At 53.5% G+C, this 17,226-nt stretch overlaps 2 protein-coding genes across 2 annotated transcripts in view; both read left to right on the top strand.

Moving 5' to 3' along the window:
• LOC134562449 (olfactory receptor 14J1-like) overlaps positions 1–17,226 on the top strand; it is a 184,659-nt gene that overhangs the window by 91,436 nt on the left and 75,997 nt on the right. The gene's annotated exons all lie outside the window — the stretch shown is intronic.
• LOC134562357 (olfactory receptor 14J1-like) lies at positions 5,977–6,946 on the top strand. Its single transcript, XM_063419732.1, has one exon. The coding sequence runs from the start codon at positions 5,977–5,979 to the stop codon at positions 6,907–6,909; it is 933 nt and encodes a 310-aa protein (XP_063275802.1). The 3' UTR covers positions 6,910–6,946.

Raw genomic sequence — 17,226 nt, 5'->3', positions numbered from 1 at the left:
AGTCCCAGACTACAGGGTCAGAAAACTCCTTTAAAATGTGGCCCATATCCTCCCATTTCCCACACCACTCAGAATTCTTCACCCTTGATTTTAGTCCTAAATCAGGAGTCTCACCAGCCCCTCTAGAAATCTCAGCCTTCATCTTATATAAACTGCAGACAGTATAAAGAAAGCTTACTAAATTAAATGCCAGAAAGATGGTGTCCTTGGCAGTCAGGGAGAACCGAACATTTTCTAATAGAGATGTAAACAATTCAGAGGAGAAGAAGGAAAGCAAAGGCTGAAAAGCCTCCTCCTCTGCTTCTCCCCTAACAAACTGAGTACACAACCACAACCATGAACCATCCATTCCTGGAACCGATAGCAACATTTTTATGAACCTCTTACAAATCAACACAACCAAGCCCAGCCCGATAAATATTCTGGTTAGTGCCCCACGGTTACAAAAGCTATGCATCAAGGACAATATCGGGGCTATTGCTGGATAAGAGAATAAACCTAATGACCAAAAAGGTATTAAAACTTCAAAGAACCCTAATGACCAGAAATAAAGGCAGGCTTTCACTCCAAATGACATTATACCTTCAAAAAGAGACATACCAATATGCCCACAAAACAACAGAAACCAAAATATTATTAGAATAAAGTTTTTTCCACTTTGTATGATCGCCTCCCCATACGGGCCACCAAAAATGTTTGTCCTAGTTTAGGACAAATTTAGGGGAAAATCCCCACAACTCCCTCCCCCACCACCGGGTTCGGGAGGAATTTCCTCAGAGGAGAAAGTGGAAAAAACTTGTTTATTGAGAAACAACGAAAAAACACTCCCCAACACAAGAAAAACAGTCCGAGATGACAACAAATGTTTTCACCAGTCCAAGAGAGGCTGAGCAGTCTCTGCTGGGTAGGGTGCCAAAGCTTCTTTCAGGTGCAGACTCCAGGGGGTTTTCCCTTGATGTTCCTGAATCAGGGCCCGAAGCAGATCCGATGTCTTCAGGGAAGGGAGGAAGGAAAGAAGGGGAAAGACAAAAGCAGAAAAATGGCAAAAAGCAAGCAAAAAGCAAGCAAAAAGCAAGCAAAAAGCAGAAAGCAAGAGAGCAAAGCCAGCAAAGCAGCCTAAAGCTAGCAGCAAGCAAGCCAAAAGCAAGCAGCGGGGGGAGGGGCTCATCTATAGACAAAACAAACTGAGAAAATGGGAACAGAAAAAAAACCAACCACGATTTGGGATACAAAGCATGAAAATGTCCTGTCACCCCAGGACACCCTGCCACCCTGGGGCTTGGTTCTTTCCTTGCTGTGGAGATCACAGGGACACTGTGGGGACCTCATGGAACCAAGGGGATCCTTGTGGCACCCCTGGACCCCATGAAACCAAGGGGCCACGGTGACACAGCGGGGCTCCATGGAACCCAGAGACCACTGTGACTCTGTGGGGCCTTATGGAACCATGGAGACCATTCAGAGCCTTCAGGGCCCCGTGTGACCAAGGGGACATTGTGACACCTCAGGGCCACATGGAAGCAAGGGACCATTGGGACACTGTGGGGCCCCCTGGAACCGAGGGAACATGGAACAGGTCTGGCTGGCTTGGCCTCCCAGGGGCCACCTGACAGGTCTGGCTGATCTTGGAATGTCAAGGGTGAGAGAAATGAGTTTAGAGTTAATGTTATGGAGAGAAATGAGTTTAGAGTTAATGTTATTGAGAGAAATGAGTTTGGAGTTAATGTTGAAGAGATATGTTGCAGTCTGTTGACAGTTGTACTTAACCCAATTGTAGTTGATTCGCTCAGAGTTGTATGCTCCATTTGGTATTCCCTATTCCCTATGTCCCCAGTTCCTCCACCCCTTTTCACCCCTGCTGTGTACTGCCTCTGCTGCTCCCCACCTGCCAGTCAAGCAAGCACCGCCCTCGACACCGCCCCTGCTGCTTCACCGGGCTCCGCCTCTGTCTGGTTGATGCAGACTCCGCCTCCGATGTAAAAGACTCTAAGGCTCCCCAGAATGCACTTCAAAACCCGGAAGTCCAGCTAGGGCGAAAAGCCCTTTTAAACCACTGACCGGTGCTAAACTGGAGCCTACAAGAGACACTGATAGACTAAGCAACCATCCAGCTAACAGCCGGAGCCTCAAACTTCCTCGCCCTCACCGCGACAGCACTCTAGGGAGGTGACACCCCTGGACACGACAAGCCACAGGAGGCGTTCTGGAGAACTCCCGTGAGGATGGAAGCCCCGGCTCTGCAGCATCAGCAGCAGGACCGACCATCTCCTCCTCTTCGGCCGTGCTCTCCGTGGGAGCAGCGGCGGTGTGCGCAGCCCCTCAAGCCCCCATCCCTCAAAAGAGCTGATCCAATAAAGGCACTTTTAATTGGAGCAGAAGGTCTCCTAGCCATATTTCTTACAAAGGGCAGGCTGTCATCAGCTCCTGGAGTCCTGGGGCTCTGTACTTTCCTTGCTATGGAAAACAACTGTCCATCTTTTTAGATGCCCACTGCCAAAATCAGTACATTCCTTAAAATTTCCTATATGCAAGGGTATATCCCAGAAAAAAACATGCCAGCTCTTGCTGGCCTTGGCATCTGGTGGTCACCTCTCCTCTATCACAGCGAGTCCTACCAGAAAATGAGACTGGGGAGACAGATCTGGGTGGACAGAGCATGCAGGGCAGAAGACTTGCCCCTTAGTTTATTTTCCCAATATATACCTGTGGCAAGGTGACCATGGATTGAAGAATGGTATCCCCACCTCTCTACCACATTGGTCAAGGAGGCTGTCATTCAACCTCCCCTTCTCTTGGAGAAGGAATTCATAACATTGCCAATATTTATAAAACATGGTCTTGTGTTTACATTCACGAGCGTGAGAAGCTGCACATTTCTCCTTTAATATGAACGCTCAGCAAACTAGGAAAATTCATGGCAACTCTCCTCTGCCCCTGAAACACTGGGGTTCTGTTCCTTCCCTCCTGTGGAAAAGAACCAATCTTCTTTTACAGAGGCCATGGCAAAAATTAGAATTTGGCCTCCCAAATTCCATATATCCAAGGATTGCTCCAAGACAAGAGCAGCAACGACACAGAGGTTGGGCTGGCCCTGTCCCCTGGTGATTTTATTGGACTATGAGCAGAATGTTTTCAATTGCAAACACCTTGGAGAGTGCCCAGAGGTCTCCAGAGGTGGGGTTTTGAGGCCTCAGGCACATGACCACTTTATAGGGACAATGGAGCTCTGTGCTCCTTGGGTTGGAGGCTGAGCACAGTGGAGGAGAGCAATGAGAATGTTTAAAGAGTGGTGTCAGAGATGGGGGATCTTTTTCACCTAGTGTAAATCATTCAGAGAAAAAAGAATTACTGCAACGGGCAGCTGGGGAGGCCCAGACTGGACATAAGGAGGAAGGAATTTCCCTGCCAGGGCAGGGCTGTGGTGCAACACATCCCCCAGCAGGAGTCTGGAGCAGCCCAAGGCTCTGTGTACCCAGGCAGAGGCAGGCAGGACGCAGAGCTGTCAGCAAAGGAAGGGCCCAGCCAGGTGGGGCAGCCGGGGGATGACGACAGCCTGCAGGGACAGAGGTGCAGGGCATGGACACCGTAGCACAGCCTGGGCTGCACAGGGCACAGGCATGGGCAGCAGCTGAAAGGCCCTGACACAGCCAACTCCTGCAGCACTTGGGCCATGGCTGCTGGGCCTGGGCCTGAGGCATCAGGAGGGGACAAGTGACCCTTGCAGGCCTGGGGCCTCATTGCCTCCTTGTCCCTGCTCAGCAGCCTGGCAGGGGCCGCCCCATGGTGCTGCCCTTGGCATTGCACATCCCCACATCCCAGTGGCCCGGGAAGAGTCCTGAGCAAGGAGGGAGGGACAGGATCTGCCTTGGCAGGGGCTGGGGCTGAAGCCTTGGCCCTTTGCATCCCTGAAACACATCCAGGTTTGGTCAGCATCAGAGACACCTTTGCCTTGTTTGTGCCCACCTGTCATCACTGCCTGCAGTGTTCTGCCTTAGCTGGAACCTGGGGACACTTTCTCAGTCATATTTCTCTGTGGGACCAATTGAAACTTTAAGAAAATTCAGTATTTCAAATTAATTTTGACTTCTTGAGAAGTTTTTTGAACACTCCCTCAGGGACTGAGTCTCATGTAAACAACACCAAACCTCAAGAGACTCATTAAAGTCCTTGTGCTGTGTCTGTGCTGCTGAGCTTGGCTCGGCTCCTGGCAGAGGTGCATCTCCTGGAAACTAAGAAGAGCTTTAAAAAGACATTTCTCCTGAGGAGTAGCTCCTCTTCCAGCCCAGCAGGGCTGAGGGAACTGCCTGCAGGTACCTGAGAGGAATGAAGCAAGCAGAGACTCAAAGAAAGTGGAAGGAAAATTCTGAGATCATTCATGGAGAACTCTTCACCCCTTCTGACAGGGTAAGTGTGTGGCTGCAGGGATCTCCTCAAGCTGAGCCAGGACAGCACTGAGGTGACTGTAAGGATGGCTCTGCTGCCCTTGGTGCTTTGGGGGAGGATGTGCTCCAGAGCGGGGCTGCCCTGGGCACCGTCAGAGGGACAGGGCAGGACGGCTCCTGCTGCCAGGGACGGCTGCAGGGGCTGAAGCTGGGGCTGCAGCCAGGGCTGCCCAGGGCTGTGGTGCAGAGCAGGTGCTGCAGCCCTGAGGGCTCTTGGCCAGCCCAGGGCATGTGCCACCTGCCAGGGGCAGCTCTCAGCCTGCCTGGGAGCTCCCATGGATGCTGGAGGGGAGCTGTGGGTGCAAGGGATGGCTCCTGCCAGGGCAGGTCCTGCTGCTGTGGAGAGGGTGCAGTGTGGGCCAGGGCTGCTCAGAGCTCCAGCTGATGCCCAGGTCATTTCTGAGGGGACTTCTCATGAGCACATTCAGGGCAGGAGTTTCCCTCTTGAGTCTCTGCTTTCCTGAATCTGTGCACCCACCTTTCCCTGGCTCAGCTTGGTGGGAATTGAAAGTTAGCTTTGCTGGGTAGAGGCTGAGGCTTTTAAAGCATCACACCGGGGTTTCCTGGGAACCGAAAAAAAGTGCCTGCACCCCCCCAGCCTCCAGATCCATCCAGCATCCCCTTTCCATGGTGCCCAGGCCTGGGGGAGCTGTTCTTTAATCCCTGCAGCCCCAAGCAGATGCAGGGCAGAGCTGGTCCAGGGCTGGGCTGGGCTCTGGCAGCACTGGCAGGGAAGGAGCCCGGGGCCACAGGAACAGCTCGGGCTGGGACAGCTCCAGCAGCAGAGCCCTGGGCAGGGAGGGAGGGAGGCAGTGCTGAGGGAAGACCTGGGGCTCCTCCTGTGCAGGCTGAGCACAGCAATGGGGTGTCCCAGCTCCCTCTGCCCTGGGGAGCTCTGGGCAGGGCAGGCTGGCAGGCTGGGAATGAGCCAACTCTCCCTGACTTTGGGAAAGGTAGGACCCACTTTGTGTGCCAGGGATCCCTCTGCTCTCAGCAGGGTCTCCTGGCTTTCCAGGGTTAAAAAGGAGTGAAGCTTGCAAAGGTGCAAGTCCACGGTAGCTGGGAACAGAATGCAGGGACAGAGCAGCTCCCCTCAGTCTGCACTAAGCCTCAGACAATCTTCCTGCCTTACTGGACTCTCTGTTCTCCCCAGGTGCAGCAGAATCTTTCATTCTGCTTTCCTACAATCCCCATCCCTTCACCCTGGCAACTTCTGTGCCTTAGGATGAGATGACCAAGTTTAAACACCAGGACTGGCCCCAGCCCTCACCATTCCCCTGCACTGACTGGTGGTTAGGGCTTACTGTCAGGTGTCGTGCAGGTCAAGGTATGACTCCTCTCTGAACATTGGCCAGCAGCAATCAGGGCTCCAGAAACCAAGGTGAAGGAAGATCTCCTAGACATAGACAAGGGGGACGTGTTTAGTGGCAGGGAAGGGTCTGTGAGAAAGGGCTTTGACTCTCCTATGAGAAATGTCACATCTCATGTTACTGTCTTTCCTCCTTCTGCAGGTTGGAATGTCCAGACACAGCGAATGTCCAACAGCAGCTCCATCAGCCACTTCCTCCTGCTGCCACTGGCACACACGCGGCAGCTGCAGCTCCTGCACTTCTGCCTCTTCCTGGCCATCTCCCTGGCTGCCCTCCTGGCCAACGGCCTCATCATCAGCGCCGTAGCCTGCGGCCACCTCCTGCACAGCCCCATGTTCTTCTTCCTGCTCAACCTGGCCCTCAGCGACCTGGGCTCCATCCTCACCACTGTCCCCAAAGCCATGCACAATTCCCTCTGGGACACCAGGAACATCTCCTTCGTAGGATGTGTCATCCAGCTCTTTTTCTTTGCCTTTTTCATTGCAACAGAGTTTGCCCTTCTCACCGTCCTGTGCTACGACCGCTACATGTCCATCTGCAAACCCCTGCACTACGGGACCCTCCTGGGCAGCAGAGCTTGTGCCCACATGGCAGCAGCTGCCTGGGCCAGTGCCTTTCTCAATGCTCTGCTGCACACAGCCAATACATTTTCCCTGCCCCTGTGCCATGGCAATGCCCTGGGCCAGTTCTTCTGCGAAATCCCACACATCCTCAAGCTCTCCTGCTCCAAATCCTACCTCAGAGAACTTGGGCTTCTTGCTGTTAGTGTCTGTTTAGCTTTTGGTTGTTTTGTGTTCATTGTTTTCTCCTATGTGCAGATCTTGAGGGCTGTGCTGAGGATCCCCTCTGAGCAGGGACGGCACAAAGCCTTTTCCACCTGCCTCCCTCACCTGGCCGTGGTCTCCCTGTTCCTCAGCACTGGCATTTTTGCCTACCTGGAGCCCCCCTCCATATCGTCCCCATCCCTGGATCTGTCACTGTCAGTTCTGTACTCGGTGGTGCCTCCAACCCTGAACCCCCTCATCTACAGCCTGAGGAACCAGGAGCTCAAGGCTGCAGTGTGCACACTGATCACTGGACAATTTCACAAACACTAAACTACTGTGCTATTTTTGCAAATCATTTGTAATAAAAGTCACCTTTGATACATCTTCTTGGTTTGGTTGACGGGTAGTGTTTCTTTGTTTTATTTTTAAGTGATGTTCACAAAGCAAGGCCATTGTTTCTGCCATTTCTTGTGTTGCTCTCCTCTGCATTTTCTCTGGTTCTAGACTGTGTAAATGACGAGCTGTGCTCTTGGTGGCTTTTAAATGAGCAAAAAGATCTCCCAGAAGCGTTTTCACCAGAGATCTCCCTTTTGTTCCCTTCTGTGTGGCTGCAGCAGCAATGTCTGTGTGCAGAGCTGGGGCAGATCAGTGCTGGCACAGCAGCTGTGCCCAGCAGCAGCAGCACTTGGTGTTGCCAGTGCTGCTGCCGTGGCCCTGCCCCGCTGCCCTCCTGGCCCTGCTGTTGCTGTAGGGCCTGAGTGCTCTCGGGGCCAGGCACAGGGCTGGGGGTGGCAGTGCCGGGGCTGCAGCAGGGACAGGCCATGGGCACTGCTGGGGCAGCGCTGACGCCTCAGGCCAGGGCCTGGGGGCTGCAGGCTCCTTGCCCAGGCTCTCTCCACAACACGGCCAGGCCAATGCTCAGCACAGAAAAGCCCCGTCAGCAGCCCCAGGCTGGCCGTGGGCAGGCTGGGGGCAAACAGCATGGCTGGGGCTCTGCAAGGTCCCTGGGGGAGATGGGAAGGAGCAGCAGAGCAGGGCCTGATCCATCCCCACTGCGCTGGACACCCCAGGGCAGCGTCCCAGAGCGTCCTCATGCACCTGCCAACAACGTCCCCCCTCTGCAGCCCTGGCCTCTCCCCAGCTCACACAGGTGCTGCATCCTTGCAGGCACAGCCACGGCAGCACTGCCTCAGGAGCCCCTGTTTGCACTGCCCAGAGCAGGCGTCAGCACCCCCATGGTGTTGGTGTGGGGAGATGAACCTGAGTGAGCACAAATGCCATCAGCCCCTGGGGCCAGGAAGGGCTGGGGGACAGGAGCGAAACCACTCAGGTTTTTCATGGCCTTTCATGTCAGGTAAAATGTTTTTTCCCATGAGCTGAGTTTCCTGTCCCACCACAGACCTTGTTGTTCACAGTATGGGGTGCCTGGCAGCTACCCCCAAACTGCCCTGAGAATTTCTTTTTCTTTATTTTTCCTTTCCCTTTTTGGTCTAGTCTATTCCTCTTGTCAATCCATGTCCACTGCCCTGCAGACAGCCTATCCCTGTTTGCCCTTTTCTCTCTGGCCCCACTCCGCATTTCAGTTCTTTAGCTGGCACCCTGAGAACGTCCCTTGGGGAGCAGGATCATCCTCCAAGTGCTTCAGGAATTGTCTGCAGGCTCCTGCAGGGCCTCGTGCTGCTCCCTTGCCAGAGGCACCACAGGCCAGGGGGGCACATCTGCCCTGCTGTGTCTGCCTGTGGGGCTCCCTGCTCTGGGCAATGAGGAGGGGCTGCAGAGGCTCTGCAGGACTGACAGGATGGGCTTTGGGGCTGTGAGGAGAAGCTGAGGGACCTGGGCTGCTGCACCTTCTCAAGAGGAGACCCAGGCCTCATCCTGCCACTGCTCCAAGGGTGGTTTCAGAGAATCACAGAATCAGCAAGGTTGGAAAAGACCTTGGACATCATCAAGTCCAACCTGTGCCCTGAGCCTCCTCTTCTCCAGGATAAACAACCCCAGCTCCCTCAGCCACTCCTCACAGCACTTGTGTTCCACACCCCTCACCAGCCTTGTTGCCCTTCTCTGGACACGCTCCAGCCCCTCCATGTCCTTCCTAAATTGGGGGCCCAGAACTGGACACAGCACTCGAGGTGCAGCCTCACCAGTGCCCAGCACAGGGGAAGAATCCCTGCCCTGCTCCTGCTGCCCACACCATTCCTGATCCAGGCCAGGAGCCATTGGCCTTCTTGCCCACCTGCCCACACTGCTGCCTCATGTCCAGCCTGCTGTCCAGCACTGCCCCACGTCCCTTTCTGCCTGCCCACTGTCCAGCCACTCTGTCCCCAGCCTGCAGCACTGCAGGGCTTGTTGTGGCCAAAGTGCAGGACCCGGCCCTTGGTCTTGTTCAGCCTCACCCTGTTGGATTTGGGCCCTGGATCCAGCCTGTGCAGGGCCCTGTGCAGAGCCCTCCTACCCTCCAGCACATCCACACTCGCACCCAGCTTGGTGTCACCTGCAATTTTGCTGATGCTGGACTCAATCCCCTCCTGCAGATCCTCAGTGCAGATATTGCAATCCCCGCTGGCTGCCTCTGATCCCTGGGCCGTCCTGGGGGTGCCCTGGGATGGCTCTCAAGGGGATCTGTTCCATCCCCTTGCTGGGCACCCAGGGCAGGCTGACAGGCCTGCAGTTCCCCACATCCTCCTTGCAGCCCTTCTTGGGGATGGGCTCCCATTGGCACCTCCAGTCCTCTGGGCCCTCCCTGCTGAGCCAGGACTGAGGAGAAATGATGGAGAGCAGCTTGGGGAGCTCATCCAGCAGCTCCCTCATGGCCCTAGCATGGATCCCATCTGGTCCCAGAGACACCTGTGAGTATCTGAGTGGCTCAGCAGGTCCCCAGCTGCTTCCTGCTCATCTGATTCCAGGGGGGCTCTTCTGCTCCCTGTGCCCATCTACCAGCTCAGGAGAACACTTGTCCTGAGGACAACCTCGGTTATTGTTGAAAAGTGAGGGAAATAAAGTGAAAACTACCTCAGCCTTTTCCTCATATCTAATAAATGTATTGCACACTTCATCCAAAAAAGAGTAGAGGTTCTCCATACGCCATGTTTTGGTATTTATTTATAGAAACATTTTTTATTTTTTTTCAGAGATGTGGCCAGATTAAGCTGAAATTGAGCTTTCACCTCTTTAATTTTCTTTCTGCATGACCTAAAAACATCCTTAAACCTTTCATGTGTTTCCTGACCTGTCCAAATGTGATGCACCCCCTTTTTTCCCTTGAGATTCTACAAAAGCTCCATGCCCAGCAAAATGAGTCTTTTTCTTTGTCTTCTAGAAGTCATTTTCTTCTTTGGCTCATCTGTTGGCACACCAGGACAGGCTGCTCCTTCTCCCTTAAGATTACTTTCTTTAAATTTGTCCATCCTTTCTGGATTTCTTTGTTTTGTAGGGTTTTCATCCTTTAAAAAAGCCAGTACTTTATACAGTGCTCTCCAAATCTGCATCCTAAATAGGCCAAAGTCTGCCCTCTGAAATTGCAGTGTAGTTTTCTTGATGCCCCTCCTTCATTCACAGAATATTGGAAACGTGATTATTTCATGGTCACTGTACCCCAGGCAGCCTCTGACTAACACTGATCTCCCACCAGCCCTTCTCTGTTTGTGAACAGCAGCAGACAGAGCTTTCCTTGGCAGTGGGAGTGTGACCAAAAATCAGATAAAATAAAAAACTCCTTGACACCAATGTAGCATTAAGAAGCAGCATTCTTTATTCATCTAGTAGCATGGGGGATAGCTCCTCCCAAAGCTGTGCATGCTGAGTACAGGAAAGTTTCTGTTTATATTCTGTATTTTGGATACACATTGTCCCACACTAAACATATGTATGATAATCATTTCCCTGAAATCATTAACATATTTCCCCTCCCCTTTTGCCTGCACTCCTCTGTCCTGGGGGTCTCTCTGGTGGTCCCTGGTGGTCACAGACCCCAATGTTCCAGTTGGCCTGGCTGAGCTGGCAGGACACTGAGGCTGGGGAACTTCCAGTTCCCTTCTTACACAATGGGCACTGTGTGGTTTCCATGGGCCAGTGGTTTTGGAGAACAAGCATTGTGTGAGCTCACCAGGTGCAGACCATTTATCATCTGGTAACATGAGGCCACAGAGTGGGCTATGACATCACAGAGTGGGTTATGTGAGGTCATTAAGCACCTGTGACATCATAGGCCATCTCTGTGACATCACAGAGCAAGCTGTCACATCACAGGGCAGAGGTCTGACATCATAGAGCAGATTATGCCATCACAGAGTTCACTGTGACATCACAGACCAGCTGTGTGACATCACAGAGGAGTATGTGACAGCACAGTGTGGCTGTGTGACATCAAAGGGTGGATTATGACATCAGAGACCAGCTGTGTGACATCACAGGGGACTGTGTGACATCACTGGGGGCTGTGTGACATCACAGGGGGCTGTGTGAGGTCACTGGGTTGGTCACTCTGCCCCAGCCCCCCTCACAGTTCCCCCCAGACAAGTCCAATGTTGTTCATGCCCAGTGGGCTCCCCTGTCCCCCGGTATCCCCCCGGTGCTCCTGGAGCCACAGCCTCCACCAAAGGATGTTCCACAGGATCCACCCCAGAGCCTGACACGGGCACAAGGGGCTGCGCTGTGTCACCAGCACATCAAGGACCTGCATTATCCAGGGCACTGTGGCCTGGTTTGGGTTCCCCAGGGCAGGAAAGATGTCTGGCAGCTGCAGCAGGGCCAGGGAAGGGCTCCAAGGTGGGGCTGGAGCCCTTTGGCTGTGAGCAGAGGCTGAGGGAGCTGGGCTTGTCCAGCCCCGAGCAGGGAAGGCTGAGGGGCTCCTCATGCCAGCCTGGCAGAGCCACCCAGGAGGGGATGGAGAACACAGAGCCAGGCTCTTCACCTGGGGCCTGGTGGGAGACAAAAGACAATGAGGATGGGGTGAAAGAGGGGAGGTTCAGCCAGGACAGCAGGAAACCTTTGTTCCCATGGGCTCAGCCAGGTGCTGAGATGCTGCCTCCTGCCTGTGCTTTGGGATTTTCCAATCCACACCAAATCCAGCCTTGAACCACTTGGTCTGACCCAGTTTCTGACAGCTTGGGCTGCTGACTTGCTGAGGTCCTTTCCAATTCAGCTCTCTACTGATCCTGGGACAATGCTGGTCCCTGTTTTAGACTGGGGCAGAGCAGATGGGACAGGAGCCCTGCAGGGCTGTAGGGGACCTGCAGCATGTGAGGTGCACGAGCACATCTTCATTAGCTGGGTCATTTGAGCACTTTGAAGAAACGTCAAAGTTTTCCCACCTGGAGACACCAGGAATTTCCTGGAGTTGTACAAGGGCAGGAGAAGAAATGCTGATCTTCCCCTCTATTTGTGTCACTGGCTGGACTTGTGTTTTTCATGGAGCTGTGCCTCCCCTTGGTTTTGTTGGCTGACAATAAATGAACATCCCTCTGTGTCTCAGGCAGCTCCTTCTGCAAGGAAAGCAGGTGGGAGTTGGTGCCAAGGAGCTGAAAGCTGCAGGCACAGCCTGGAGTGGAGAAAGCTCAGATTTGCACAAGGCTGCTCTGAGTCCCAGGGGTTGGATGAGGGAAAGGTGGGGTGGAGGTAGGGACAAAGTGTGATTGATTGCCAGCCATGAAGGGTCTTGATTTTCATATCTATTCAGAGTGCCTTAGGAGGTGCTGGGGAACAATATACACTGGAGATTGCTAATATCAATCTATAAACAGGAAAACAAAACTAAAAAGGAAACAAAAAAGTGCATTAAAAATTATGGTATATTTTCTTTGAATACACTTCTGAAATCTGTACAATAAACCACAGAAGAATTGAAGACTTAAAATTAAATTATTCCCAGGGGGCTTGTCTTCTTAGGATGTTTTGAAATAATAATGAGGCTTTGGCAATGAATTCCTGAACCGAAAAGCTGAAAACTGAACAAGCCTCTGGAGAACTAAAATTCATCAGGGAACCTCCAGGTTGCTGAGGATCCATCCTCAGCAGAGCAGATGGAATAGATTCCAGGGGTTTCCAGCTGCTATGGAGCTGTGAGCTCACGTGCAGGCACAGGGGCTCCATGGTGGCATCTGAGGGGTCTCTGGGCTCCTGAAGATCTCTTTGGTCACAGTCAGGCATAGGGGATCCATGGTGACATCCCAGGGGTCCTTAATCTTCCTAAGGGTCATGAGGTGACAGTCACAGGGCTGCACAGGGACAACAGAGGTGTCTCTACACTGCCAAGGGGCCAATTTGTCCCAGACAGTGTCAGGAGTGCAGTGGTGACATCCCTGTGCTCCTAAAGAACAGCGAGGTCACAGACACTCACAGGGGCTGCAGGGGACATCCCAGGAGTGTCCAGGCTGCCAAAGAGCTGGGATGTCACAGACACTCACAGGGGCTCCAGGGGACATCCCAGGAGTGTCCAGGCTGCCAAAGAGCTGGGATGTCACAGACACTCACAGGGGCTCCAGGGGACATCCCAGGAGTGTCCAGGCTGCCAAAGAGCCGGGATGTCACAGACACTCACAGGGGCTCCTGTCATGGGCAGAGTGGCAGCTTCAGGCACAGTTTAGTAGAGATGCTCCTGTTGGGTCAGGAGGTGCAGAAAGGAGCCCAAACACCCCAATTATACCCCCAAGCTCCCCCAAACCAGGACCCCCAGGCTTTCTAAACTCTTTCCATGAGAGGGGCCTGGGAGTGTCTGGATCCAATGCCAGCCCAAGACTTTGTCAAGGATTTATGTGTAAAGGATTATACAGGTGGAACTGAACAATTGTGCAGCTTTGTACCACATCAATAAGGATGGCAAACCAGAAGTATTTATATAAATATGGATATGACTGATTGTGATCATGAATAGACAAAAGGTCTTAATCAGAATAATTTACTCCACATATTAGAAGCTCTAACATTTTTTTAATATAGTGCAATAGGAAGCAATTTTGAAACAATTGTATTTAAAGCAAATCCAGTTATTGAGTAGAGATGGGTGTCACTCCCCCAGACCAATAACCGTGGGTAAATCTCTTTAGTTTAGCCCCAGGCAGTGACCTTGAGTGGTGTCTCCACTTCAGGAAGGAATCTCCACACCCCCCGAAAAGGGAAATGTCAGGAGATGCTGCAGTTAAAATTTGGGATGGGGCTTTTCTAGTCTGCAGTGCTGCCCTGTCAGTCAGATGTGCCCAGGCTGTGCCAGCTCAGCAGCTCTGCAGAAGCTCTCAGTGGTGTCCCTTGGTTGTTCCTTTCCCTGGGGATTTGACCAGCTCTGCCACAGCTTCAGCTCCCTCTCAGGATGTGGAACTTTGGGATGGAGGAGTCAGGCTGGGTTCAGCATTATTCACCCCAAAAGCAGCATGACCCTGCTCTTCATTTCCCCTGGGGGCTTTGCAAGCAGGGCCTTGTTGGGGTTGTTGGAGCCCATTGCAGGCAGAGCCTCCTGCTGCAGCAGGAACTGCCTTTGCTGTGCCATGGCCAGGCCAGGCCCCGCTGCAGGAACAGCCCCAGGCCAGCCCCAAGACAGGGAAGGGCTCGGGCACAAGGGCAGAGGGCCGTGCTGGGAGCTGTGCGGGGAGAGCCTGGCACACCAAAGGCACCTTGGCAGCAGCAGCAGCTCCCTGCAGGCCATGGCCAGAAGCCTCCCTGGGCACCCGGCCTGGTGGCCACCACTGCAGAGCTGCTGGGCCAGGGCTGATTTGTGCCTGGGCTCTGCCCCAGCCCACAGAGTGTGACCTCAGCCCTGACTCTGGCACAGCCGCTGGGCCTGGGCCCTGCAGAGCCTCAAGGTCACCTGTGCCAGCCTGGGGCCATCCCTGCATCTGCCACTGTCACTTCTGGACTCGCTGCTGCCTCCAGCACTGAACCCCTCATCTACAGCCTGAGGAACCAGGAGCTTGAGGATGCCCTGAGGAATATGACCCCTCTGTTCCTTTCAGAAACAATAAAGTGCCTGTTTGTTTCTGCATAACATTCAGAATGGAACTCATTCCAGGCCCCCTCATTCCAGACTGCTTTGTGCCATGTGTCTTTTTTGTAATTCTATTTGGTGTATTCTAATTTTCCTTCCTTTTTTATTTTTTATTTTGATTGCATTTTCCATTCAGGGATGTCATTAGTCATAGTATTGCTACATAAGCGTCTGCCATGCTCGTGTTAAGCAGAGACAGTGAGGAGCCATGATGACTGTGCATTTCTCTAAAATAAAGTGTCCTGCTCTGCCCTGTGTGTCCAAGATGCTTCCTGAGCCCTTCTGTGTCTCTGCAGGGGCAGTGCCTGTGAGCAGAGGTGCAGGGAAGAGACTCCCAGCACAGCAGCACAGCCAGGGACAATGGCCCTGCCTCTTGCCACAGCTGCTCTTCCCAGCTGCAGCCTCTCCTTGCCAGCCCTTGTGTGGCTGTAAGGCCCCAGGGCTGTGGCAGCTTGGTCACTGTCCTGCTGCGTGTCCCTGCTGTGCCCACAGGCAGGGACAGGCCATGGGCACTACTGGGACACAGCTGGGCTCCAGCACAGCAGCTGCAGCAGCAAAGGGCATCTCCTGAGGGCAGGCCAGGAAGGCTTTGCTCTCCTCCAGAGCTGCTGTCAGCAATGTGCTCCAGGAATGGCCTGGCAAAGCAAAGCCCAGTGCCTGGGGCAGAGGGGGAGTGTGCAGGGGGGCACACAGCAGTGTCCTGGCACAGCCAGAGCTGCTGGCATGGAGCTGAGGGAGCAGCAGAGCAGGGCCTGGGCTGTGTCTTTGTTCTGGGCACAGCCTGGGAAGGTGGCCCAGGGCAATTGTCCCACACCAGCCCCTGCAACCACCACTGCCAGCACAGGCATCTCACCTGTACCTGCAGGAGGTTGTTTGTCCCTGCATGGAGGGACACCAAGGGACCAGGCCAGCAGTCCATGTTTGCTGTGTGTGAGGAGATTTCAGCAGTGCCTGGTGTGTGTGTGGGGAGATGAACCCCAGGGAGCACAAACACCATCAGCAGCACTCGGGGTGGCACAATGCCAGTGGCACAAACAGTGCCTTGAGGCCACTTCACTCTGAGAGTAACAGCCTCTGGGAAACCACCTGAATTCTTTACTGGGCTGTGCTTAGGACTGCACAGAGAGAAACATCCAGGGCAGGGAGGCTCCAGGGAAAAATGCTCAGGGCAGCCAAGGAGTGCACAGAGAGACCATTGGGGTGGGGCTGTGTGTGGAGAAATCACAGCTGCCTCCCTTCTGAACCACTCCGAGGACCTGGACAGGGCTGTGCTGTGTTCTGGGCACTGTCCTGGAACTATGGGATGTGGAAAAGGCCTTTGGTGTCAGGGATGTTGAGAAGGCTGGGCAGGGTCACTGTGGGACCTCTCTCAAAGCCCTTGGAAAGGGCAGAGCCATCCCAGAGGGTTTTGGGCACTTGGGAAGGGCAGAGCTGGAACCAGTCTGCAAAGAGGGCAGGGAGGGGCACTGGAAAGGGGATGTTGTGTGCCCATCAATGTCATTGATGGACTGCAGATGTTCTGGAGCCTCCCCCTTTTCCAGTGCAGTCTCAGTCAGTCCATGGCAGGTGGTGGGACTGTGCTTCCACCCCTGGGGCAGTGGGTTCCAGGTGTACTGCACTCCCCTCCACGGGAAGGCAAACTGAGGCCTGCATTCTGCTGCCAGAGGAATGGAGAAAAATGGATTGGCAATGTCAATAGCACCACTTGGCTGCCTTGGACTCCAGCTTCTACTGGAGCTCCAACATGTCTGGCACAGCAGCGCTCAGTGGTGGAGTCACTTCATTCAATGCACGGCAGTCCACAGTCAATCTCCATTCTCTGTCAGATTTGCACACAGGCCAGATGGGGCTGTTGAAGGGTGAGTGTGTCTTGCTGACCACCCCTTGGCTCTCCAGCTCTCAGATCACCTTGTGCATGGGGATCACAGCATCTCCAGTTGTTCTGTACTGTCAGGGATGCACTGTTGAAGTGGCAATTGGCACTCGTTGCTCTTCCCCCTTCAGGAGTCCTGCTGCAGATGGGTTCTCTGATAGTCCAGGCAAGGTGTTCAATTGCTAAACACCCTCTGTCTCTACAGCTGCTATCCCAAACACCCACTTGAGTCCTTTTGGATCTTTGTAATACCCATTTTGGAGGAAGTCTAGGCCCAAAATTCATGGGGTTTCTGGGCCAGTCACAATAGGGTGTTTCTTCCACTCATTTCCAGTCAGGCTCACATCAGCTTCCACCAAAGGAAAATCCTGTGATCTCCCTGTCACACCAGCGATAGAAACAGATTCTGTCCCTACATGTCTGGATGGGATTAATGTGCACTGTGCACCAGTGTCAACCAGGGCCTCATATTTTTGTGGTTCTGATGTGCCAGGCCGATGAATCCACAAAGTCCAAAAACCACGTTTTTCCCCAGTCTCTACCTGGCTTGAGGCAGGGTCCCTCTAAGCCTGGTTATCCTTCTTTCCCTGGGTAACTGGAGCTGCTTCCTTTTTGGTGGAACTTCCTCTCTGAGTCTTGCCTTCCAACAATTCATGTAGCCATTGTGTCAGAGCAGCAGTAGATTTTCCATCCCATCTCCTCATTTTCTCCACAGTAACGCAGAAAGGAGCACCTCTCAGCTCGTGGGGTGCCTCTTCTCTCCCTATGTGGAAAACATCTGTGTTAGGTGCCAGAACCTCTG

Source organism: Prinia subflava, chromosome 27 (assembly GCF_021018805.1).
Source record: "Prinia subflava isolate CZ2003 ecotype Zambia chromosome 27, Cam_Psub_1.2, whole genome shotgun sequence".
NCBI lineage: Eukaryota > Metazoa > Chordata > Aves > Passeriformes > Cisticolidae > Prinia > Prinia subflava.
This window is presented reverse-complemented; position numbering and strand designations above follow the sequence as displayed.

Bases quoted from the DNA above. Each gene is read 5' to 3' on its own strand.
- LOC134562357 (XM_063419732.1), top strand. From the start codon at position 5,977: ATGTCCAACAGCAGCTCCATCAGCCACTTCCTCCTGCTGCCACTGGCA.